Consider the following 25984-nt stretch of genomic DNA (forward strand, 5'->3'; position numbering starts at 1 on the left):
AGAAATATAAAGGCAGAAAATTCAATTTTGGGGGGGGGGTTTCCCCGTTTTTCTCCCCAATTGTACTTGGCAAATTACCTGACTCTCACGCTCCACCCCCTCTGCCAAGCAGGGTATGGCTGCAGGCTACCACATGACCTCAGTCTGTTAGGTTAGGTGACCACACCTCCTCCACCCTGACCCTCAGCGCAGGTGCCCCTCAAGGCTGTGTTCTGAGCCCCCTCCTTTTCTCCCTCTTTACCCATGACTGCCTGCCAACTCACCCCTCAAATGTTATAGTTAAGTTTGCAGATGACACCGCAGTCATTGGTCGTATCACCAACAATGACGAGATGGCCTACAGGGACGAGATTCAGCACCTCACATCATGGTGTACCACCAACAATCTCATCCTCAATGCGCAGAAGACGAAGGAGCTGATTGTGGACTTCAGGAGGTCTAGAAGCTGCAGCCACTCCCCCATACACATCAATGGGGTGGAAGTGGAGCGTGTTTCCAGCTTTAAATTCCTTGGAGTCCACATCAGCGAGGACCTTTCGTGGACATTAAACACCCAGGCCCTTGTGAAAAAGGCCCAACAACGCCTGCATCTCCTGAGGAGGCTGAGGAGCGCCCGTCTACCCCCCAAAATTCTCACCAACTTCTACCACTGCACCATAGAGAGCATCCTGACCATCTGCATCTCAGTGTGGTACGGCAACTGTACCTCAGTAGACCAGAAAGCTCTGCAGCGGGTCGTCAAGGCGGCCCAGCATATCACCGGTACCCAGCTCCCAGCCATACAAGACATTTATCACAAACGCTGCCTTCGAAGGGGTCTGAGCATCAGCAGAGACCCCACCCACCCGAACCATGGACTGTTCTCCCCCCTGCCCTCTGGGAGGCGCTACAGGAGCCTCAGAGCCCGCACTACCAGACTCAAAAACAGCTTCTTTCCACAAGCTGCTGCCCACCTGAACCTGGCTACCCACTGAATGTCTGTAGATATGTCTATAGTCGTGCTCTTTTTTTTAACTTTATATTTAGCTTTTAGTCTTCATGTGTGTATATCTTATAGTGTGTTTGTCTGTGTCTGTCTCGCACTGTTTGGTGAATTTGGTTTCACACGTGTCTGCACATTAGCTTTAATGACTATATAGTGAATTGAATTGAATTGAATGAGGCAGAATGAAGGGATCTGTTTCGACACCTCAGAAAGGAAGAGGTAACGTTAGACTTAACAGCAATTCTCCAAAGAATTCAGGAAACGAGTGTTTTATTCATTTTATTTCAATATCTTAGAATAACTTGTTGGACTGAGTTTTTTTTTAGACAGCGTGGTCCGCACTCCCTTCCAGCAGATGGCGGCAATGAGCCGAATTGTTGTTTGCCAACCACCGACAGAACCTAAAAAAAAAAAAAAAAAGGAGGAAGAGTCGAATCCTTATGACGCAAACACTGCGCGACCCTCGGCGAGGCGGTGGCGTGCGGACATGGCTGCGCCCAGGGAGCCCGGGCCGTGTGTGCCTCCGTGGACGTGGTGCGTGATCCTGATCCTGGCCGCCTCGTCCGTCCCCGGGGTGCACGCGCTGATAGAGGGGCTCTACTGCGGGGCGGAAATCTGCTACGACGTGCTCGGCGTGAGCAGGGACGCGTCCAAGTCGGAGATCGCCCGAGCGTACCGGCAGCTGGCCAGGAAGTACCACCCGGACAAGTTCAGGACCGGGGACCCGGGGCTGGAGGGCGAGACGCAGGAGAGCGCCGGGAAGAGGTTCCTGCTCGTCGCCACCGCCTACGAGACTCTGAAGGTGGGCGCCGCGCTGGTGGCGTGCGTGCGTGTGGCGTGCGTGTGGCGTGTGTGTGCTCCACGTGTTGGGGGCAAAGAAGAAGAAGAAGAATGTTATACATATGTTATACATATGAAACACGTGCACATACACGCACGTGTTTCGGTCGTGCACGTCACCGGGTCGTTACAGCGCGCGGGCACAGGGGACCGATTAGTTTTGGGTGGTCGGCCGGTCACGTTGCCGCGTAAATGCTGACGTCAGCCTGCTTTGTCAATGTGGCACTTTCCCCAGCTGCTGAGTGACGGCTGCCCAGCTGCTAATCTCCTCCTGGCATCAAATCCCTTCATAGTGGGCCTGTCATTAGTCACTATTGTTATTGTAGCGATAATAACAGTTATTTATTATCACATACATATAATAATAAATAATAATAATACATGTTTTATAATTACTATATTTATATTATTAATATTAGAATAGTAATTATTATATATTATATATTATAATATTATTATAATTGTATATTATTATTATCGTGGGATAGGCTCCAGCAGGGGTGATTCTAGGACCAGAGCTTTAGGGGTGCTGAGCACCCAGAGTGCTGGCCGGCCAGGCAAGATAAATTTGGGGGGGTGGATCAAACCATTTTCGAAGCACGGGGGGGTGTGCTGTATTTTTGTTGTTAAAACATTACATTTAAACCATATACTGGATATGGTTTTGACATTTCTTCAGCTTATTAAACATGGACATACAGTAAAAAATAAAAAATCTCTTCAATTGTAGGGGTGCTGGGGTTCAATTTAGGGGTGCTGCAGCACCCCCGCGACCCTGAGAGCAGGATAAGCGGTTTGGATAATGGATGGATGAATATGATTATGATTATTGTTATTATTAGGAAACCTAATTAGTATTTGCTGTTTAAATCACAGGACACTGCCATGCTGTGCAGTTTGTTACCTTGTATATTTTAACGCTTGCTCTGCTTCCACCATATCAACAGCATCTGAACTCTTATCGCTTGTATTAGCAGTAGCCTTAGTAGCACTTAGCGCCTCCTTGCACCTTTGTTTTTCACGTACAAGTCCCATCATGTTCTCTGTTCTGACAGTATGCAATTGGACATTTTAGTGTTCGTTGCACATAAACTTTGAGCAATGACGAAAAAGTTGGCTAGAATAAGTTCGGTGTGCAAGGTTGAAACCATTACAGTGAGTATTACGACGGGCTGTACACTCTGTGTGCCCCAAGGTTGGACTACCCCGGGCCTCCAACCCAGGACCTTCTTTCTGTGAGGCGACCGCGCTAACCACTGCACCACCGTGCTGCCCCTATGATCACCTGTTACAGGGAGTTTTACACTACACAGTGTATGGCCTGTTGTGATACTCAGTCAAACTTTATTTATATGATTTAACATGAAATGCAGTACACTTTACATTACATACATTACTGGCCCCCAGTTGCTGCCCGCATCAAATTCAAAATCCTGATGCTCGCTTACAAAACAGCAACTAAAACGGCTCCCGCCTACCTGAACTCCTTCATTTGGGTCTACACTCAGTCCCGCTCACTACGCTCTGCCAATGAAAGGCGCCTGGCACTTCCGCCCCAACGGGACCCTAAGTCACTAAAGGGTCTGACCCTTTAGTCGACTGTTAAAGGTAGTCACCCGTGGTATGGGGGACCCGGGTTCGTGTCCCGGCTTTGGCGGTACCCCGGCTGCCCCCCAAATTTGCTACATTGGTGTCAGAAGTGGGATGGTGAGACTGTGAGGCCATCGGAAGCTTGTACGGCCAGAGGCGTGAGGGAGCTGATATGCTGGAGTGCGGTGACGCGCTTCCTGAAGGAGCGGGGTAGTGTGTCTGGCTGGGAGAGCTGGCGCTGGATCAGCTGGGAGAGGTTGGTCTGCTTCGTCCGGTGGGCCCGGGGACCACGGCCCTTGCCTGGAGCTGCGCCCGAGGAGCAAACGTCCTGGGCGTTCTGACAGGACGTGGAAGCAGGGCGGGCTAAGCTAACTGCTAGCCCATGCAGACCGGCGGTTCCGACAGTTCATCCTGGCTGGCGTTCGTTCCCTTGGACAGTGGTTTTTTGTTTAGTTTGGATATGTGTGTTAGTTTGGATATGTGTGTTCTTGTAGTTTTTGAATGTGTTTTTGTCTTTGTGTTGCACTGCTGTGGGCTGGGGGAAACGGCATTTTGTGTCATGTCATGTACGCAAGTACATGAGGTGAAATGACAAAGTGTTCCTGTTCCTGATTCCTGGTCTTGAATGAATGTTTTGACGGTAAGTGTGCAGTCATGATTGTTTTTGTATCCTTCTGGATTTGATGCTGCAGGATGAAGACTCTCGTAAGGATTACGACTACATGTTGGATCACCCTGAGGAGTACTACCGCCACTACTATGCCTACTACCGAAGACAACTGGCACCCAAAGTGGATGTCAGGGTTGTCATACTGGTCACCATCTGTGCCATATCTATTTTCCAGGTAGGACCAAGATCATGTATCACGTAGGTGTTGGATAACTACCACCGGCTAAATGCAGTCAACACTTGAGGCCGTGTCTGTCAGCAACCGGGTATCACGAGATTTCATGTCATAGTCACGAAATTTAATCTATGAAATCGTGCTGGGGGACACGATGTCAGTGTAATTTTCTTGTCCGGCACCACGAAGTTGTATCCAATGCATTCCTATGGGCCAAGTCTTTCTAGTGCGAGTCACGTTATTAAGATGCTGGCTCTGGCTGGTCTGGCCTCCCGGGAGAATGCATATATTACATATATTTGAAAACACAAAAACTACCCTAACCCTAACCGCCATAGTTTTTGTGTTTTCAAATATATGTAAGGGACCGGCATTCTCCCGGGAGGCCAGAGCCAGCATCTTGATAACGTGACTTGCGCAAGAAAAACTTGGCCCATAGGAATGCATTGGATACAACTTAATGGTGCCGGACAAGAAAATTCCAGTGACATCGTGTCCCCCAGCACGATTCCATAGATTGAATTTCATGACTATGACACGAAATCTCGTGATATCCGGTTGCTGACAGATTTGTCTGCTATGCACTGCTATTCTGCGTGTATGTTTGGCTGGTTAAATATCTAAAGTGAATGGAAAGATAGTTAATGTCTGATAAACATCCAGTTTGGTGCTGACTGAAGTAATGAGACAATTTGAAGTCCCACTATGTTAGATTAATATTCATATATATCTGCATGCTATCAGTTTATGTGTTGAGATGCTACAAGATAAAATATCATTTGTGATCTGTTATGCTCGGTGGTTTAACCTGATGTTGCCCCTGCCAGACATTCTGGTCAGGCATAACCGGTAATTTCCCTGTTTTGGAAAGCTAGCAGGTGCGCAGTAAGTGATGATGTTTTGCATATCAGTGAAATACTATAATGCCTCTGTGGAAACCCCGGAAATGTAAAGAATGCAGTGAACAGCAGCAGAACTTGTTAAGCTTCCAGAAGAAATGAAAAGGATAAGATCTAAGGAATGATCATAGGCAAAAAAGTCATGTGTGGAAGAATAAAAAAAAAAATCATTTGAGAATTTTTCCTCGACGTGACCCTCACTAATTTCCCAAAAACATGTAGGTCAGGTGAATGGGCCATACTAAATTGTCCCTAGGTGTGATTGTGTCTGCCCTGTGGTGGAATGGCGGCCTGTCCAGGGTGTCTCCCCGCCTGTCGCCCAGTGACTGCTGGGATGGGCTCCAGCATCCCGCGACCCCGATTGGGGTAAGCAGCTTGGATAATGGATGGATGGATGGAGGACCCTCAGTAATTGTGTATTACAGATAACAAATACATAACACACATCACGTTGCTTCAAGACCTCTGCGTGTAATGTTGTTTTCCAGAGAACCTTCCTTTCCTTTCTTTTCCTCTCAAAAACGAGTTATCACACTCCGAGGAGGGTCATGAAAACAGTCATGAAAAACCTGGCGGTTAGTAAATTTGAAAATACAGTTTCAAGGCCCTGGAAAGATTATGGATAATTTTGGAATTTTTTTTTTTGGAAAATTCATTATTAAAGCAGCGTCAACATTTTTAAAGACTGACCAATTAACAAAAAAAGTAATGGCCGGTAAAGACAGTGTGTCTCAGTATGCTAACATGCCTCCGCTGGCTAGCTTTCACATCAGTCAGCTTGCAACCTTGTCAACAGTATACTAGGCAAGTGCAGTTTCAACAGCCAGTGTCTTCAGTTGGGCAAGTACAAAAATGGCTTGCAGAAGTTGTTGAACAGTAGAGTGGCTCGTACACAGTATTTGAAATACAGACTGACTTTCACATCATATTTAGGATTAAAAAACACCTTTTTAAGTGGGAACTCTAGAGACTCGTTTCTAATGGTCATGGAAATTAAGATAACGTCGTGGAGAAGTCATGGAAAAGGCTTTGAAAACCATTGGTGAAAAATGCATGAACTCTGTCCTAGAGGGGGAAAACAATCTGTTCTCGTTCATGTTGACATTGCTCAACACTGGCCTGATGTTTCAGCTTTGTTGGCATGTCACTACTGTTTACATCTTTGTAACACTGAAGGGGACGCGGTTTCCCATATTACCCACATTAGATTCAAGAGTCAAAGGTCACGTACTTCACGTCCAAGTTCAAATGGTAAACTATTGGCAAACTCGTATTGTGCAACAAACTGAAGTAGGACACAAGTAAATCGATCTCAGACTTGGAACCCCTTGATACAATGGCCAGGATTTCGGGGCTTCCGGTGTGGCCGCTGGCTGCTCAGTTCCGTTTCCTATGAAGACTTCATCTTCCGTGGGCCCGTCATTGTTTACATGCAGATTAGCAACTTGACACGTGAGAATGGAGTTGGAGTTGAGAGATGACAGCTACGACTGGATTTTTTTCACAAGTAGTCGACACGAGTCGAACGTTTCCCCACACAATACACAAACATCGGTACTTTTTGTAGGTGTTTTAAGTCCAGACGCTATTTCGGCCGAGGCGGTTTGCCTCTTTCGCTCCCCACACGGACTGTTACCAACATGCACATGCAACCAAAGCATGTTCCTGTCAAAATTGCCTCCTATTCAAACGTGATTGATCAATACATCAATGCTACTCGGACTGAAACGGAAACCAAAATGCTTCTGAGACCAAAATCTTGCCCCGTGCCTACAGGTTCTATATATAGATTATGGATAGCAGGTGATCATTGGTTTCGGAGGAGGAGACTCTGACTTCACCACCTGTATTGCAGCCTCTAATAGGACAGCTGTTTCCAGCTTCCACCTTCATGAGATCGATAACTGCTGCTTGTTCTCTTACACTGTCTTCTCTTTATTGTGCTCTACCCGCTTCATCTGTCGTACTGATTTTGCTATTTTCTGTGCTTAGTTCAGTTATTGCTAGATTCGCTAGTTTTCTTTCTCAAACCACTCTTTTGTTAGTGGGCAGCTTTTTTTTCCTAGTCTGTTTACTAGCTTTGAGCTTAGCCTAGCTTAGCAGTTAGCTCTATTGCATTTGCAGCCAAAGCAGCCTCGTTAAAACGATGGTGTGTGGTGATTGTTCCGCAGTTACGGACAGGAGGTCTCTACTAGAGAGACGTGTCCGTGAGGTAGAGCAACTTCTTTTGACTAGGATTAAGTTAGATGTGACGGGCACTCCAGATAGCCTTATCCCCGGGCCTGACAGCAGACCTGCTGTTGTTAGCACTACTAGCTGAACCTCGTCGGCTCGCAAGTGCAAGCCACTGGTTGTGTGGCCTGGTCTGCAGTCACTTCTCCTGACTGCAAACTGGTTTTCGCCCCTGGTTTTGGCCAGGGTCTGGCCAGCGTCCCTCTCCCACTCCTGTCCACAGAGACTAGCAACACATGCTAGTGATAGGAGACACCATTACCTGCAATATCAGATTAGCTTTGCCAGCCTTGGTTCACTGTTTACCCGGGGCCAGAGTCTCCAACATAGAGGATAATCTTAGGGTGCTGGCATCATGGAGGAAGAAATGGGGAACCCAGGCACACAGCACCACTACTTTCAGCAACATTGTTATTAGTGATGTCACCAATAATGCTAGGAAGAAGTAATCAGAGATCACAAAAGCCAGGCCAGTCAGGATGCTCGAGTTTGCCAGAAAGATGCATTGGCATCGATCAATTGTCTCTGGTCCCTTACCTGTGAGGGGTAATGATGAGATCCACAGCAGGCTGGCCTCAATGAACCACTGGCGGGCTCATTACTCTAATGAGCAGGGATTTGGGTTTGTTGATAACTGATCTTCTTCCTGTGGCCACCCTTACCTGCTGAAAGCAGAAGGCATTCACCCTGCTGGGAACGGCACCGCTCTTTTGTCTAGCAATATAGATAGCTGTCTGTGTTTAGTTTGACATTAGGGACTTATCATTCAGCAGGTTGCAGATGATAAGAGAGCCTGCTAGGTTTAAAATCACTGAAAGTTGAATCAGTTCATATGGACATGTTTCTTGAAAGAGAAATATTTCATCACTTATCTAAGTGACCTCTTCAGTCTCAAATGACTGCAGGTATCCCCCCCCCTTATAAACAATACAGTGGTATAACGATCTGTTTCATATGCAAATTGCCATTAGCATTAACTAGCGTTTCAATAGCCATTTGTACTATTCACAGAGGATTTGAGAATGGTTGCAATCACATCATTATAAAATGATGACGGCTGCCATCTTACGTGCCTACAAGTTTAAGGCAATCCTCTACAAAATGAGTCTAAATGTCTTCATGCGTGCTCAGTAATCCAGGTAAGAAAATCACAGATAGTTGAATCCGTTCATCTGGACAGAGCATGTATTGCTAGGTTTAACCCTAGTGCGGATGTGGAGTCAACTAGTTTATTTCATATGTTTAGTCAGGGAATTTCTCCTAATATATGTAGATTATCAGACTGACAGCTTGGTCTATATCATTGAGACGTCTCACTTCCCTGCTGTATCGGGAATCGCAACACTAATAATCATTCCTTCTACTGCTGGTGGTGAAATGTGCAACAAAGTATCTAATGATCTACAGAACCAAACATCTAATGTTATCGAAAGTGTGACCACATATCGTTCAAAGCATAGATCTTCAAAATCGTCAACTAATAATGCAAGGTGTCTAATTCCAATTGATATTTCACCTATTGGTAGCTCTAAAGTTCTGCCTACTACTGATCACTTCAACAAGACACTTACATTTGGTTTTATAAGTATCAGATCACTGTCTACCAAAGCCTTACTAATAAGTGATCTGATACTTGAACATAGTTTTGATATGATTGGGTAATGTGAGACATGGCTGACACCAAATGTTTTCCTTCTCTTAAATGAACCTTCCCCACCCGACTGTACTTATGCCCATGTAGCTCGGGCAAATAAACAAGGTGGGGGTGTTGCCTTAATATGTAAGTTTATTTTCAATCTGACTTCTAGACTTGAATCTAAATTCAAATCCTTTGACGCTCTTCTAAGTCCGTCTCTCTCAGCCATCAATAGACTCGGCTCAGTCCAGATTGTGATACTCTATCGACCTCCTGACTCTTACTCATTATTTCTTGATGAATTTGGGGAATTTGTCTCAGGCCTTGTTGCTCATTCCGATGAGATTCTAATTCTAGGTGATTTCAATATTCATCTGAATAAGGCTGCTGATCCTCTAAGTAAAGCCTTTCTGGCACTAGCTGATACTTTTGGGTTCACTCAGTTTGTTCAAGAGTCGACTCATGGCAGCGGTAACTCCCTTGATTTGGTTTTATCTAAAGGAATAGCGGTTTCTGATCTGAATATCTTTCCAGCCACATCTGCTGTCAGATCATTTTCTTGTTAAATTTGAAGCACTATTGGCCTGTCCAGTTAATGTCAGCACAGATGTAATTGTCACTCGCCATATTGGTCCCTCCACTGTAGCTGCATTTGGCCAGCAGCTGCCTGAAGTCTTGGCTCCTTTCACTGTGGTAACTTGACTCTGTTTAAAATTTCACTAGTGACTTAAATGTGGCTAGTCTAGTCTCCTCAATTCAGTTGCACCTCTCACTACCAGAGCTAGGCGATTAGAGAGGCCTACACCCTGGTTTAATGACAAGACACATGCTCTTATGTGGGCCTGCAGGAGACGGGAACGTAAATAGCAAAAATCAAAATTGGAAGGTTTTTTTTTGTTTTTTGTCTTGGGATGAGTGTTTATTGAAATACAAGCGTGCTTTTTTATCTTTTGCCTGTAAAGCACTTTGAATGACCTCTGTGATGATAAGGTGCTATACGTATAAACTTGCCTTGCCTTGCTTTATTTGCTGCAAAAGCAGCGTCTCTCTCTGCTTGATCAATATTAATAAACATAGCCCCAGATATCTCTGAAAATGTAGCTAAGTTTACTAAAAAGCAGCAGTCTATTAGCTGCTCACCATTCACGGCCCATGAGTTCCTGGACTTTTTCTGTAATAAGGTTGATGAGATCATAAACAAAATTGGTTCTTCAACTCCAGCTACTCCTGCAGATCCTGTCTTACCAAATTCATATCTGTACAGTGAGTCACTGATAGTCCCTGTTATTGCAGCTTGTGAGACTATCTCGCTTGATACTTTGACGAAGCTCATGTCAGCTTCTAAACCAGTGGTTCTCAAACTTTTTCTGTCATGCCCCCCTTTGGAGGAAGAAACATTTTCATGCCCCCCGCCCCATCAAAATGGTGACAAAATGGGCCAAGTTTAACTTTATTTGAATAAAATCAAGATCATGAACATTTCTTTCACTTTTCTTTCAGTAATTTATGTTCATCCCAGCCAGTCCATCCTTACAACAGCCGATCAATATCCAGCTCAGATCAACCCAACTCATGCCCACACAGTCGTCCCGAAACCTGGGTGTCATGGTTGATGACCAGCTAACCTTTAAGGTTCACGTGGCCTCGATTGTTCGGTCGTGCCGATTTGCCCTGTACAACGTCAGGAAAATTAGACCCTACCTGTATGAGCATGCAGCACAACTCCTGGTACAGGCTCTTGTAATATCACACCTTGACTACTGCAACTGAGCAGGTCTCCCTGCATGCACTTTCAAACCTCTGCAAAGGATTCAGAACGCGGCAACGCATTTGATCTTCAACCAACCCAAAACAGCACCTGTCACTCCTCTGTTCATATCCCTCCACTGCCCGCATCAAATTCAAAACCTTAACGCTCGCTTACAAAACAGCAACTAAAACAGCTCCTGCCTACCTGAACTCCCTCATTCATATCTAAACTCAGGCCCGCTCAGTATGCCCTGCCAACGAAAGGCGCCTGGCACTTCCGCCACAGCGGGCCCTAAGTCACTAGCCAGACTCTTCTCTTCTGTAGTTCCCCGGTGGGAGTTACCAAACTCCATTTGATCCGCTGAGTCCCTCTCCATCTTTGAGAAGAAGGTAAAGACCCAGCTCTTTCTCCAACACCTCCACACCTGATGGTATTAATATATATTTTTCTAAAAATTCATTTCTATGCACCCTATGCATTGCCTCTGTGCACTGCCTGTTGACACCTATGTCCTGTCGGATCTGAACCTAGTTTTTTTTGGCACTTACTTGCGTTGTCATCTCCTGACTAGATCCTTGCTTGTGTTGTATTAACGCTCAGATGTACGTCACTTTGGATACAAGCGTCTGCTAAATGAAACTGTAACGTTGTAACAGCTGTCACCAGTACGTCACAGGACCCAAACACACCTTAACTCACACACCACTCACCAAATGGCCCATTTAGAGACGCCAACCCCGTTGATAAAGACGTCTTTGGACTGTGAGAAGAAACCAGAGTATACATGGAGGAAACCCACAGAAACGTGGGGACAGGAATCAAACCCAGGATCCTCTTGCTGCGAGGCATCGATGCTAACCACTAAAAACACTGCCACCCCTGAGTTGTGGTTCAAAAGATGCTAAGTCAGTCATTGTACCAGCATATCAAGGGTTAATGTATAAAATTGCAGCAGCTTTAAGACAGGAGTTGGGGCACGTTTAGTTGGACCTTCAGCGTTGAGAATTTGATGTTTGCTGGGATGCTAAGGCTTTCCCCAGCATGCAATTCTGGGGCACTGACGGCATCGTCATCACTTAGGGCCTATTTGGGATGGAAACAGACTCCTTGATGGTAATAATTGTGCATTGATAGTCGATGCAAAGAGAACCAGAAAAAAACACTTTTAACATCAATATAAGTTACAAGCATCAACCGTACGGGATACTAGAATCAGTTTGTACCGTATAATGCACCAAAAATGACTTTTTTTTCATGAAGTGGCAAAAAAGCGAGGCAGAAGTTTATTGAGCAAGGGGAAAAAGTCGTTATGAGATACTGAATCATCCTTCACTTTCATGTCTAAAGGAAGTGGAGGAATAAATATGTAGCACACTCATGAAGAGCCTTTACATGCCTGAATGAGTGCTGCTTTCCACGAGAGAGAATCTAGCAGCTCTGATATGGAGTGAGTTGCACTTCCGCATTTACGGTTTAGGACCTCCAAAAATAAAAGCGGATAAATTCAAAACCGTATGGATGATCCCTTTCATACTATGATAAAGCTTTTCCATCTTCGACTGACACAGGCTCCACCAGGTTTGCCATGCCCGCATCCACAAGGAACGTGAGGGTCACCGGATCAATTTGAGGAGCATGAAAACAAAACCTCCGTAAACGTCCCGTCCCGTTCAACAGATCTCAGGCCAGTTCCTCATTCGAGGGAGATTCTGGACCTGGCGTTTTCCACCATTTCTTTCAGCGACAATATGCTGAATAATTGGAGATTTGTCTTGGAGGACATTGTCTTTTCCATCCAGCAAACTTTAATCCTAGAGTCTATATAGGATCAAACCAGGCCTGTTAAAGCCCAAGCAGATGCTGCAGTTTTTATCATCTTTCACCATCTGTGGACATTGTGCAAGATCCACTGTTTACAGTTTCATAGTTTTTATCTGGGCTTACTTGTATATACTGGGATGGATGCCATTGTTCTCTTATTTAGTTCCCTTACTCTGATGGCATTTTCCGACCGTTGGGCCATGATGCAATTAACTAAACATTTCACATTCCATTTAAAACTGATTATATATCGGATAAGCTGGTGTTTTATTATTTAACGGAAATGTGCGCTTGCATTTTAGTTTAAAAATTATTTGTGTAGTAGTGTTGTGCTGTGGGAATTTCCTTCACTTCAAAAAGTGTGCCGTGGTGGAACAAAACTTGGAGAAACACAGTTTTAATGTGACCAACCCACCAAGTCTCACTTTTTGTAAACGTTCTTGCCAAATTAAAAAAGATTTTATGTTTATCACATCTGATAGTGTGATGTGACCCAAGACCAGATCTTACCATCAGCACTGCTTGTTGTTGCCATCGGGCAGTGCAGTGGGGCTTACAGCATGCTTGTCTTTGCAAACCAAAACTGTGTTCTGTAACTTCCCGCCAGGGTCCAGTCAGTCGGTCAGTCACAAATAGAGCAGAGAAACCCAGTGGAATACCGGTCACTGCAAAAAATATCCCTTTAAAAAAATGTCCAGCTCTCCTGGAAATTCATCTGAGGCTGGGAGGCGACACGCAGCCCTCAGTTGGCCGCCTCTGACTTTGTCTCATTGAAAGACCCAAGATCGATGACCACAGCTCATCACTTAACGTTTTATCCAGGCTTTCGAACGTTTTTCTTTGGAACAGGACACAGACGGCGAAAACCAAACTGACTAAAGCCCGACTAACTCTGTCACTTCCCCTCTCTTTTCTTCAGTACTACAGCTGGCAGAGCAGCTACAATGAGACCATCAATTACCTAGTGACTGTACCCAAGTACCGCATCCAGGCGACCGAGATCGCCAAGCAACAGGGCCTCCTCAGCCGTGCTAAGGAGAAGGGGAAAAACCGCCGCTCCAAGGAGGAGATCCGGGAACAGGAGGAGGAAGTGATCCGGGACATAATCAAAAACAAGATTGATATTAAAGGAGGTTACCAGAAGCCGAACTTTTCTGACATCCTGCTGTGCAAAATAGTGCTCTTCCCCTACTACCTGGTGACCTACGTGCGGTGGTACGTCTCCTGGATTTACCGGTTCCACATCTGTGGTGAGGAGTACGGAGAGGAGGAGAAACTCTACATTATCAGGTTGGTGTTTGCCCGGGTAGAGTAAAGCTGGATGAACAGACAGACAGACAGACAGACAGACAGACAGACAGACAGACAGACAGACAGACAGACAGACAAAAGGATGGATTATTGGACTGATATGGTGGATGTCATCAACTGCCCCAGCACCACCCTCCAATCCTGTGATAATCATTTACTTGTAATACAAAAGCAACTGCAACATGTTTTCTCAGACAATATAATAATATAGACTAGGGGTCTAGGGCAGTGGTTCTCAACCTTTTTAGGGTCCTGGACCCCCTGCGTATTTTTGATCTACCCTGAGGACCCCTCCACCTGATCTTGGGGGAGGGGGGTTGCAATTTGATAGAAACAGTAGAAACTGCAATTTAAATTGAATTATAGCATTTATTCACTCTTTGGGGCAAAAATAAGAGCTTTCAGTTGTAACTTAGATATATGTAACAAAACAGAATTCTTATGCAGTAACTTTCAGATATATGTAACCAAACAATATGTATTCAGTAACTTTCAGATATATGTGTAACAAAACAGAATATGTATTCAGTAACTTTCAGATATATGTGTAACAACACAGAATATGTATTCAGTAACTTTCAGATATATGTAACAAAACAGAATATGTATTCAGTAACTTTCAGATATATGTAACAAAACAGAATATGTATTCAGTAACTTTCAGATATATGTAACAAAACAGAATATGTATTCAGTAACTTTCAGATATATGTAACAAAACAGAATATGTATTCAGTAACTTTCAGATATATGTAACAAAACAGAATATTTATTCAGTAACTTTCAGATATATGTAACAACACAGAATATGTATTCAGTAACTTTCAGATATATGAAACAACAGAATTTTATGCAGTAACTTTTAACAATGCAAACGGGAGCGAGATCTCTTATTAAAATACAATAAATTAAACTTGTGAAACAGATGTAATTAGAGAAAAAAGTCCTGTTACCCTTTATAGTTTAGGTAGATAAAGGTCTCAGTCACATTTGAGTAAAATAATCCTATTTCTATAAATGTCATAGGATCTTTTTCTTTAAAGATATTTTATTTTCACGGACCCCCTGCAATTACACCACGGACCACTAGGGGTCCGCGGACCCCCGGTTGAGAAACACTGGTCTAGGGGACGAGGGGGATTCAAAATTGATTCACAAATTCCAAAAAAATTGATTCATATTCAAGTTAAATTTTTCTCCTGACCCCAGAACTATAAATAGTTTAGCTCGCCAAACCCTACAGATGGCGCTATGTCGCCATGCCAAGCCGCAGCAGTGGCGCATCCGCGAGCAATGGAGGAGGAAAAACAAATTGAGTCATACGATAACCGTTGTTATTATTATTTGTGAATGTGTTTGAAGTTGCTGGGTAATGACACACAGAACGGCTGCCACCAGTTTTGTCTTTGCAGAAATGTTTATTTTTGTGTTAAGAAATGTTGTGAGTCGTCTCAGGGCTGCCCTGCCATGTTACTGCAGATTGCGAAGACGGCCAGAAACGTGTTTCCCATAATGTCCGTCAGCTTGACTGACATTTATACATGATACTGTTGAGGGCACTGAACTGGGAAGCATAGGGAAATACGTTCCACTCCAGGTGTGTTTTCCATTGGGCGTCCGGGTAGTGTAGCAGTTTATTTCATTGCCTACCATCGCCGGTTCGAATCCCCATGTTACCTCCGGCTGGGTCGGGCGTCCCTACAGACACAACTGGCCGTGTCTGCGGGTGAGAAGCCGGATGTGGGTATGTGTACTGGTTACTGCACTAGCGCCTCCTCTGGTCGGTTGGGGCACCTGTTCAGGAGGGAGGTGGAACTGGGGGGAATAGCGTGACCCTCCCACGTGCTACATCCCCCTGGTGAAACTCCTCACTGCCAGGTGAAAAGAAGCGGCTGGTGACTCCACATGTATGGGAGCTGATATTAACGTCTTTTAAAATTGTTTTTTTTTTGATAATCTAATAAATATTTAATAATTTTAGGTATTTATTAATTTCATATGTAATAACAAAATGTGATAAAGAAATTTATGTATTATTTAGCTAAAATAAAAGCCAATATTCAAATAAAGCAAAGGTGAAATTAGCTGCGGGCTGAAGGTTTTCTGATACCATTTCCTGCAGTCAGTATCCCAGACTGCAGGACTCGCTGAGACGGTGACGAAACGTGTCGACGGACGAACCGATTCAACCGAGTTTCACATTAAACGGTGTTATCCTGCAGGTCATACCTACCGTCTAGATGCTGGCACCTGCTGTCGTCAATTTGAAATGATATTCAAAAGTCTAGTGAAACTACTACCCCCACTTTTTCCAGACGTGATTGACGGAAAAAAACAGTTTTATATGTGGGCCAGTGTGGTACTGGGTGGTGTTGTTGTTTATCTCTCTAGAATGGATAGCTATACATATATAAAATATTCAAACTTTTTTTCCTACACCTATCTTAATATTCTGCCCCTTTATTTAAGCACTTTTATCAACACCATTGACGGTTTCCGAAAAAAACCTACATATATATACGTGTGTGTGTGTGTGTGTGTGTGTGTGTGTGTGTGTGTGTGTATATACATACACACACACGTATATATACCCACATATATACATACGTATATATATACACACGTGTATATATACGTATATATATGTGTGTGTATATGTGTGTATGTATATATATGTATATATGTATATACATATATACACACTTGTGTGTGTGTATATATATATGTGTGTGTGTGTGTATATATATATATACGTGTATGTATGTATATACATATATATACACACTTGTGTGTGTGTGTATGTATGTATGTATATATATGTGTGTATATATATATGTGTGTGTATATATATATGTGTATATATATATGTGTGTATGTATATATATATATATATATATATATATATATATATATATATATATATATATATATATATATCTCAACACGGCTACAGGAAAAAAAGATGTTAGTGCATAGCCGTACAGGCCTGTTTGGTGCGTCTCACACTCATCAGCTGCTAATGATTTAAGAATCATACCGTTTATGTTGTCCAGCGTCACGCCCCTAATGTCGGTTGGACAGCGACCAATCAGATGGGGAAGCATTCAAACTATAACAGCCAATGGCGTAGGTACTTATGATGCACAGCAACCAATGGAGGGGTAGAAAACTTTACAACCAATGGGACTGGGGTGTGTTTTGAAAAGCATTTAGGGGCCAGGGCGCTGTAGGAATGGCCTACATTAGAAATATAACAAGGTAACTTATGTGAATTATATGTTGGGGTGGTGTTGGGGCACAGTTGGAAGGACAGGCAGTTAAAATATTTTAAAAAATATAAAAAAAACTTTAATAAATGTCATATGTGTATCATCTAATGGGGGGGGGGGTAATAAAGATGTTTTACTTGTAGTTACAAAGGGGATATTTTTTCGGTGTCTACAGCTGGTGGCCAATTCGTTTCTATTATTCAAGGTGGCCATATCAGGTCTGCAAATAATAAAATAGTATGTAATTCACATAAGTTACCTTGTTATATTTCTAATGTAGGCCATTTCTACAGCGCCCTGGCCCCTAAATGCTTTTCAAAACACACCCCAGTCCCATTGGTTGTAAAGTTTTCTACCCCTGCATTGGTTGCTGTGCATCATAAGTACCTACCCCATTGGTTGTTATAGTTTGAATGCTTCCCCATGTGGTTGGTCGCTGTCCAACCGACATTAGGGGCGTGACGCTGGGCAACGTAATCTGTATGATTCTTAAATCATTAGCAGCTGATGAGTGTGAGATGCATGAAACAGGCCTGTACGGCTATGCAGTAAGGTCTTTTTTCCTGTAGCCGTGTTGATATTCCGCTCCTCATTTGTCGAGCCCTCACAACACCATTAACGGTTTCAGAAAAAAACGCTATATATATATATACATACATACATATATATATACACACACATATATGTGTGTATATACATATATATATGTATATATATACGTGTGTGTATATATGCATATATACATATATATATACATATACACATATATATACACATATACATACATATACATACATACACATACATATACATACATACATATATACATACATATATACATACATACATACACATACATATATATATACATATACATACATACATATACATACATACATATATACATATATATACATACATACATATATACATACATATATACATATATATATATATATATATATATATATACATGTATATATACATGTATATATATATATATAAGATCAGCCCCGGGGTAGTCCAACCTTGGGGGTCGTCCCGGGTCGTCCTCTGGGTGGAGTTTGCGTGTTCTCCCCGTGTCTGTGTGGGTTTCCTCCGGGTGCTCCGGTTTCCCCCCACAGCCCAAAGACATGTAGGTCAGGGGAATCGGCCGTACTACATTGTCCTTAGGTGTGAATGTGTGTGCGTGTGTGTGTGTGTGTGTGTGTGTGTGTGTGTGTGTGTGTGTGTGTGTGTGTGTGTGTGGGCCCTGTGATGGCCTGGCGGCCTGTCCAGGGTGTCTCCCCGCCTGGCGCCCAGTGACTGCTGGGATAGGCTCCAGCAGCCCCGCCACCCTGACAGCAGGATAGGGGTTTGGATAATGGACGTATGGACATTGACACCCAGCAGAACTTTGCTCAGTACAACCAGTCTTCACATTACTGGGTCACATGGAGCCGCCCGTTTCACACCGTTTCTCCTACTGTCGGCGTCTGAGCAGAGCAAATGGAGGGGGAAAGACGTAGAGACTGTGCACTCTTTCCTGGTTCATATACTGGAGGGTGTTTCTTGTTCTCTTGCCCTCGTTTCAGGTTTTGTTTATGGAGGGGCTGTGAACCCGCACCATCTGCAGTCACGTGCCTGGCGGTCAGTGTTGGTTTACTGTAACCTCCTCCCTGTTTGAACTGGTTTAAGAGTGTTGTCCTTCTGCTTTCGTCCCCAGGTTGCACATGAAGATGTCCCAGTCTCAGTTTGACAGAGTGGATGAACAGCTTCGAACAGTCTTCCTGGAGAAGCGGCTTTGGATACGAGATAACTTTGAGGTCTGTGGATGTGAACATACATTTAACTTGCCATGTGTAGGGCGTCCGGGTGGTGCAGCGGTCTATTCCGTTGCCTACCAAAAAACAGGGGTCCTGGTTTGAATCCCCGTGTTACCTCCGGCTTGGTGGGGCGTCCCTGCAGACACAATTGGCCGTGTCTGCAGGTGGGAAGCCGGATGTGGGTGTGTGTCCTGTTCGCTGCACTAGCGCCTCCTCTGGTCGGTCAGGGCGCCTGTTTGGGAGGGAGAAATGGGGGGAATAGCGTGATCCTCCCACATGCTACATCCCCCCGGTGAAACTCCTCACCGTCAGGTGAAAAGAAGCAGCTGGTGACTCCACATGTATGGGAGGAGGCATGTGGTAGTCTGCAGCCCTCCCCGGATCGGCGGAGGGGGTGGAGCAGAGACCAGGACGGCTCAGAGAGCGGGGTGTTTGGCCAAGTACAATTGGGGAGAAAAAAAAGGGGGGGGGGGATCAAAAAAAAAGTTATATGGTTAAATCATGAATTGGACCTTTAATTTCCTCATTCTATAAGTTTTCCTTCCTCCCGTCTTCTTTCCTTACCTTTATCTCCTCCCTTCTTTAACTTGACATCAGATTAGATCAGATACGTCCCTGTAAGAAACTAACAGCAGCAAACCAACAGTGAACAAGACAACCAGACACAGTTTAAAAAGCAGCAAGGAAAACAGTAGCTGGCACAGTGCTGATGAGGCCGGTATTAAGCATCCAGAATGTGGTGTACCAGGGGTGGGCAGTCTTGTCCACAAAGGGCCAGTATGGGTTCAGGTTTTCTTTCCAATCAAGCAGTTGCACACACCTGTGTGTCCTAATAAAGTTCCTAAGCCAAGACTCTACTGGTTGGTTAGTGGGATCAGGTGTGCAACTGCTTGGTTGGAACAAAAACCTGCACCCACCCGGACCTTTTCTGGATAAGACTGCCCACCCCTGACACACGAATAGAAAGAAGAATGTGAATAAGCTACCTACTCAGTGGTCTTTTAACCGCCCCTCGCACCTCACTAACTCTAGAGCAGGGGAAGCTGCCTTTTGTATTTACGCCCCAAGTGGATGGAACGCCCCGCCTGAGGACCTGAGAGAGGCCCCCACACTGAACACTTTTAAAAGCAGGTTAAAAACCTCACTTTTCCACAACAGCCCATGGCTAAGTTCTTGTGTGTGTGTGTGTGAGTGTGTGTAAACCGATGATCCGCTGAAGACCACAGGTCAGTACCATCAGACCGGGACCAGGCTTTAGTGTCTTTATTGTTCTTTGTTCAGAAGCCTGGTTGCTTGGTGGAAGAAGCTTTCCTGGAGGCTACTGGTCCAGGCTTTGAGGCTGCGGTACCGCTTGCCTGACGGTAGCAGCTGGAACAGTCCATAGTTGGGGGGTTTGGGGTCTTTAATAATACGGGCTTTGCTGACACAACGTCCATTGTGTATGTCCTGGATGGAGGGAAACTGGCATCCACTGATGTCCTGGGCCGTCCGCACAACCCTCTGCAGTGTTTTGCGGTTGTGGACGGTACAGTTCATCTTCAGCTGATAGCGTAGCAAGAGCATTAACCTCTGTTGCTGCACCTCTGTTTACTAAACACCGTCGTTGATTCTGTTATTTTTCATTGGCTGCTCTCGGCATGGGGCCAACGTCTTCGTGCCCCACATCTCGGTATCGGACGCGTGTTGCCCAATGCGCCCCCTCTAGAACGACCAAGGCGGTCATTTTGACAGTTTTGGATTTTCAAAGTTTAATAACTTTGTGGGGGGGGGGGGGGGTACAGACCTGCCGCTCCAGGAGTGCTCCTAAAATTAAGTATGTTTGCATTAAAACGGGGTGGTTTTGGGTCGGAGTGAATCCCTGTCGTTCTGGTGTTAAATCACATGTAAAAAGTCTTGGAAGTCGTGTTCGATTCAAGATCGGAGTTTGACAAACAGTCGGTAAGGTGGTAAAATACAGCTTCATGCGGCTCCGCTCCATCTCCAAACTCAGATCCATCCTCTGCACTTCTGACCTGGAGAACGTCCGCCATGCCTTCGTGTCCCCCCACCTGGATTACTGCACCTCGGTATATTCTGGTGTCACCCAGTCTTGTTTTTCCTGTCTCCAGCTAGTTCAGAATGCAGCAGCGAGGGTTTAACAAGGTCCACTGAGAGGGAGCACGTTACTCCCATTCTCGCCTCCCTACCCACCAAAGTGTTAAATGGTCTCGCCCCCTCTTACCTTCCAGAGCTCCTGTCCCCATTTCACTGTGAGAGAACTGAGATCGTCTGACCAAAGACGTCTTGTCTGTCCCAAGATCCAGGTCTGAGTGTTATGGGGACAGGGCCTTCTCCATCACTGCCCCAAAAACTATGGAATTCTCCTCCTTCCACCATCTGATTGGCGATTTCAAGACTCATCTTAAAGCACGTCTTTACTTATTAACGTTTAACTGTGCCTGACTCAACCAGCTTAGGTGTTTCTCCTGAACTCTCCGTAGGCCTGAGTTGGCATCATGGGCTCTGTGTGTCCATGTGCCTTTACTGTTGTGGTGGTGGTGGTGAACGTGGTGGTAGTGCTGGTGGTGGTGGTAGTGCTGGTAGTTGTGGTTATTGTGGTGGTAGTGGTGGTTGTGATTGTGGTGGTGAATGTGGTGGTTGTGGTAGTGATAGGGGTGTGAATGTGATGGTAGTTGTGGTGGTAGTGATTGGTTGTGATTGTGGTGGTAGTGATTGGTTGTGATTGTGGTGGTAGTGGTGAGGTGATGATTGTGGTGGTAGTGGTGGGGTGCTGATTGTGCTAGTGGTGGTGGTAGTGGTGGTGAATGCGGTAGTTGCGGTAGTGATTGTGGTGGTTGTGGTGGTGGTTGGTTGTTGTTATTATTGTTGTTGTTTGTTTTCATCACTGATTTTTCGTCTCGTGTTTTGTTTCTGTTGTGTGTTTCCTCTGTGTGTGTTTTCCTCTGTGTGTGTGCTGTGAAGCAGGTCAGATCCTGTGTTATAATGACTTTTCCCTCCTGAGGGCTTCTTTCTGGCTGTTAGTCAGACCTAGAGGACAGTTTTAAGACCTAGAAGACAGTTTTAAGTTGTCGTGCTGGGCTCTGGAGACTCAGCATGGCACCATCAGTATTTCTGACTTGTGATTCTGAGTAATATTAAAAGTGACTGATAGATGAATTACTGGTTGATAGATGAATTGCTGACTGATAGATGAATTGCTGACTGACAGATGAATTGCTGACTGACAGATGAATTGCTGACTGACAGATGAATTGCTGACTGATAGATGAATTGCTGACTGACAGATGAATTGCTGACTGACAGATGAATTACTGACTGATAGATGAATTGCTGACTGACAGATGAATTGCTGACTGACGGATGAATTACTGACTGATAGATGAATTACTGACTGACAGATGAATTGCTGACTGATAGATGAATTACTGACTGATAGATGAATTACTGACTGATAGATGAATTGCTGACTGACAGATGAATTGCTGACTGATAGATGAATTACTGACTGATAGATGAAATACTGACTGACAGATGAATTACTGACTGACAGATGAATTACTGACTGACATGAATTGCTGACTGACAGCTGAATTACTGACTGACAGATGAATTACTGACTGACAGATGAATTGCTGACTGACAGCTGAATTACTGACTGACAGATGAATTACTGACTGACAGCTGAATTACTGACTGACAGATGAATTACTGATTGACAGCTGAATTACTGACTGACAGCTGAATTACTGACTGATAGATGAATTACTGACTGACAGATGAATTGCTGACTGACAGCTGAATTACTGACTGACAGATGAATTACTGACTGATAGATGAATTACTGACTGACAGCTGAATTACGGACTGATAGATGAATTACTGATTGACAGCTGGATTACTGACTGACAGCTGAATTACTGACTGATAGATGAATTACTGACTGACAGATGAATTGCTGATTGACAGCTGAATTACTGACTAATAGATGAATTGCTGACTGATAGATGAATTACTGACTGACAGATGAATTACTGACTGACAGCTGAATTACTGACTGACAGCTGGATTACTGACTGACAGATGAATTACTGACTAATAGATGAATTACTGACTGACAGATGAATTACTGACTGACAGATGAATTACTGACTGATAGATGAATTACTGACTGACAGATGAATTACTGACTGACAGATGAATTACTGACTGATAGATGAATTACTGACTGACAGATAAATTACAGACTGACAGCTGAATTACTGACTGACAGCTGAATTACTGATTGACAGCTGGATTACTGACTGACAGCTGAATTACTGACTGATAGATGAATTACTGACTGACAGCTGAATTACTGACTAATAGATGAATTGCTGACTGACAGCTGAATTACTGACTGATAGATGAATTACTGACTGACAGATGAATTACTGACTGATAGATGAATTACTGACTGACAGATGAATTACTGACTGACAGATGAATTACTGACTGACAGCTGAATTACTGACTGACAGATGAATTGCTGACTGACAGCTGAATTACTGACTGACAGATGAATTACTGACTGACAGATGAATTACTGACTGACAGCTGAATTACTGACTGATAGATGGATTACTGATTTACAGATGAATTACTGACTGATAGATGAATTACTGACTGACAGCTGAATTACTGACTGTTAGATGAATTACTGACTGACAGATGAATTGCTGACTGACAGCTGAATTACTGACTGACAGATGAATTGCTGACTGACAGATGAATTACTGACTGACAGATGAATTACTGACTGACAGCTGAATTACTGACTGATAGATGAATTACTGACTGATAGATGAATTACTAACTGATAGATGAATTACTGACTGACAGCTGAATTACTGACTGACTGATGAATTGCTGACTGACAGCTGAATTACTGACTGACAGATGAATTACTGACTGACAGCTGAATTACTGACTGAATTACTGACTGACAGATGAATTGCTGACTGACAGATGAATTACTGACTGACAGATGAATTGCTGACTGACAGATGAATTACTGACTGACAGATGAATTACTGACTGACAGCTGAATTACTGACTGATAGATGAATTACTGACTGATAGATGAATTACTAACTGATAGATGAATTACTGACTGACAGCTGAATTACTGACTGACAGATGAATTGCTGACTGACAGCTGAATTACTGACTGACAGATGAATTACTGACTGACAGCTGAATTACTGACTGAATTACTGACTGACAGATGAATTACTGACTGACAGATGAATTGCTGACTGACAGATGAATTACTGATTGACAGGTGAATTACTGACTGACAGCTGAATTACTGACTGACAGATGAATTACTGACTGCTTGGAGGATTGTCCAGTCGGACGCGACCCGGCGCTGATGTTCTGCCCTCTCCTTTCATGTCACCCAGGTGTATAAACACGAACAGGAAGAGGAAATGAAGGTGAAAATGGCCACGGACCACCGGATGAAGAGGTACCGGCGCTGGATGAAGAACGAGGGACCCGGGCGGCTCACCTTCGTCGACGACTGACGGCCCGGCGCCCGCTGCACATTGTGGTGCCGACATACGATACACAACACAGAGGCGACGCGCGGCCTGTGTGACGTCACTGGCATGTGTGCGGCAGGACGAAGTGACACAACCTGTTTACGTAGTAAGAGATGTTGCCTAGCGACCGTATCCGAGTCAGAAAAGACCATAGAGAGGCGAACCTGCACGCGGAGGGCTGTAATGTTCGAGTTTTATTTTTTTCTTGCTCCTTTTGGAAACTCTTGTGTTTCCGGTCATTAATAAACGAAGATTTTCCACTTCCTCTTCATCTCTGACTCACCCCCCCCCCCTCCCCCCAGCTGCTTTTGTGTGTGTGTGTGTGTGTGTGCACGTGTTTCATGGTGGAAGTTGTGCCGGAAGCTGGGCGGATACCGGACTTTGCTGCATCTCGGGGAGTTCGGCACCTGCAGCATGAGTCCTGGTCAGGTAGGGGACAAGCGAGGGCCCCGACCGCCTGCCGGAGGAAGGGACCGTCCTCGAACCGGATCACGCGTTCCATTGCAGCATCAGCCGTGTTTACTGTTAAAGTGTCCTTGATCGAAGACCTTACTCCCCCACCCACCCTGGACAACACCCACCCCGGACAACACCCACCCTGGACAACACCCACCCCGGAAAACACCCACCCTGGACAACACCCATCCCGGATAACACCCACCCCGGACAACACCCACCCTGGACAACACCCACCCTGGACAACACCCACCCCGGACAACACCCACCCTGGACAACACCCACCCCAGAAAACACCCACCCTGGACAACACCCACCCCGGACAACCCCCACCCCTGACAACACCCACCCCGGAAAACACCCACCCTGGACAACACCCACCCCGGACAACACCCACCCTGGACAACACCCACCCCGGAAAACACCCACCCCGAAAAACACCCACCCCGGACAACGCCCACCCCAGACAACACCCATCCCGGATAACACCCACCCCGGAAAACACCCACCCTGGACAACACCCATCCCGGATAACACCCACCCCGGACAACACCCACCCTGGACAACACCCACCCTGGACAACAACGTCAGCTTGAACACCTGTGATGAACACGGAAAACGCTGCGGCTGAAAGCACGTGGACACCCCCTCTAACGAGGGCGTCCATCACTGTCGTTTGGGGTTTTCTGTGCTCCTTGTTGTGGCTGAGCCGCTGCGAGCAGGAGCAGCAGTCTGGCAGCTGCCTGAACTGGAAGGGATTTAAGGAGGGAGAAAAAATAAGAAGAAGAGAGAAATTTAATATGGCCATCTTGTTTGTTTTATTTATTTTTTGGGGGGATGATTTCCCCCCCTATTTCTCCCCAATTGTATCCAGCCAATCACCCCACTCTTATGAGTCATCCCAGTCTCTGCTCCACCCCCTTTGCCGATCCGGGGAGAGTTGCAGACTACCACAGGCCCCCT

At 44.9% G+C, this 25984-nt stretch overlaps 1 protein-coding gene across 1 annotated transcript; it reads left to right on the top strand.

Moving 5' to 3' along the window:
• Positions 1 to 1421: 1421 nt before the first annotated feature.
• On the top strand, positions 1422 to 24836 carry dnajc25 (DnaJ (Hsp40) homolog, subfamily C, member 25). Its single transcript, XM_056291014.1, has 5 exons — positions 1422 to 1787; positions 4108 to 4260; positions 13518 to 13888; positions 18884 to 18983; positions 24425 to 24836. The coding sequence occupies exons 1-5, from the start codon at positions 1473 to 1475 to the stop codon at positions 24545 to 24547; spliced, it is 1062 nt and encodes a 353-aa protein (XP_056146989.1). The 5' UTR covers positions 1422 to 1472; the 3' UTR covers positions 24548 to 24836.
• Positions 24837 to 25984: the final 1148 nt, after the last annotated feature.

This window comes from Lampris incognitus, chromosome 12 (genome assembly GCF_029633865.1).
Source record: "Lampris incognitus isolate fLamInc1 chromosome 12, fLamInc1.hap2, whole genome shotgun sequence".
In the NCBI taxonomy this organism is placed as follows: domain Eukaryota; kingdom Metazoa; phylum Chordata; class Actinopteri; order Lampriformes; family Lampridae; genus Lampris; species Lampris incognitus.

Coding starts and splice junctions, on each gene's coding strand:
- dnajc25 (XM_056291014.1), top strand. CDS start 1,473: ATGGCTGCGCCCAGGGAGCCCGGGCCGTGTGTGCCTCCGTGGACGTGG. Junction 13,889..18,883: donor GAGAAACTCTACATTATCAG/GTTGGTGTTTGC, acceptor TTTCGTCCCCAG/GTTGCACATGAAGATGTCCC. Junction 18,984..24,424: donor GGATACGAGATAACTTTGAG/GTCTGTGGATGT, acceptor CATGTCACCCAG/GTGTATAAACACGAACAGGA.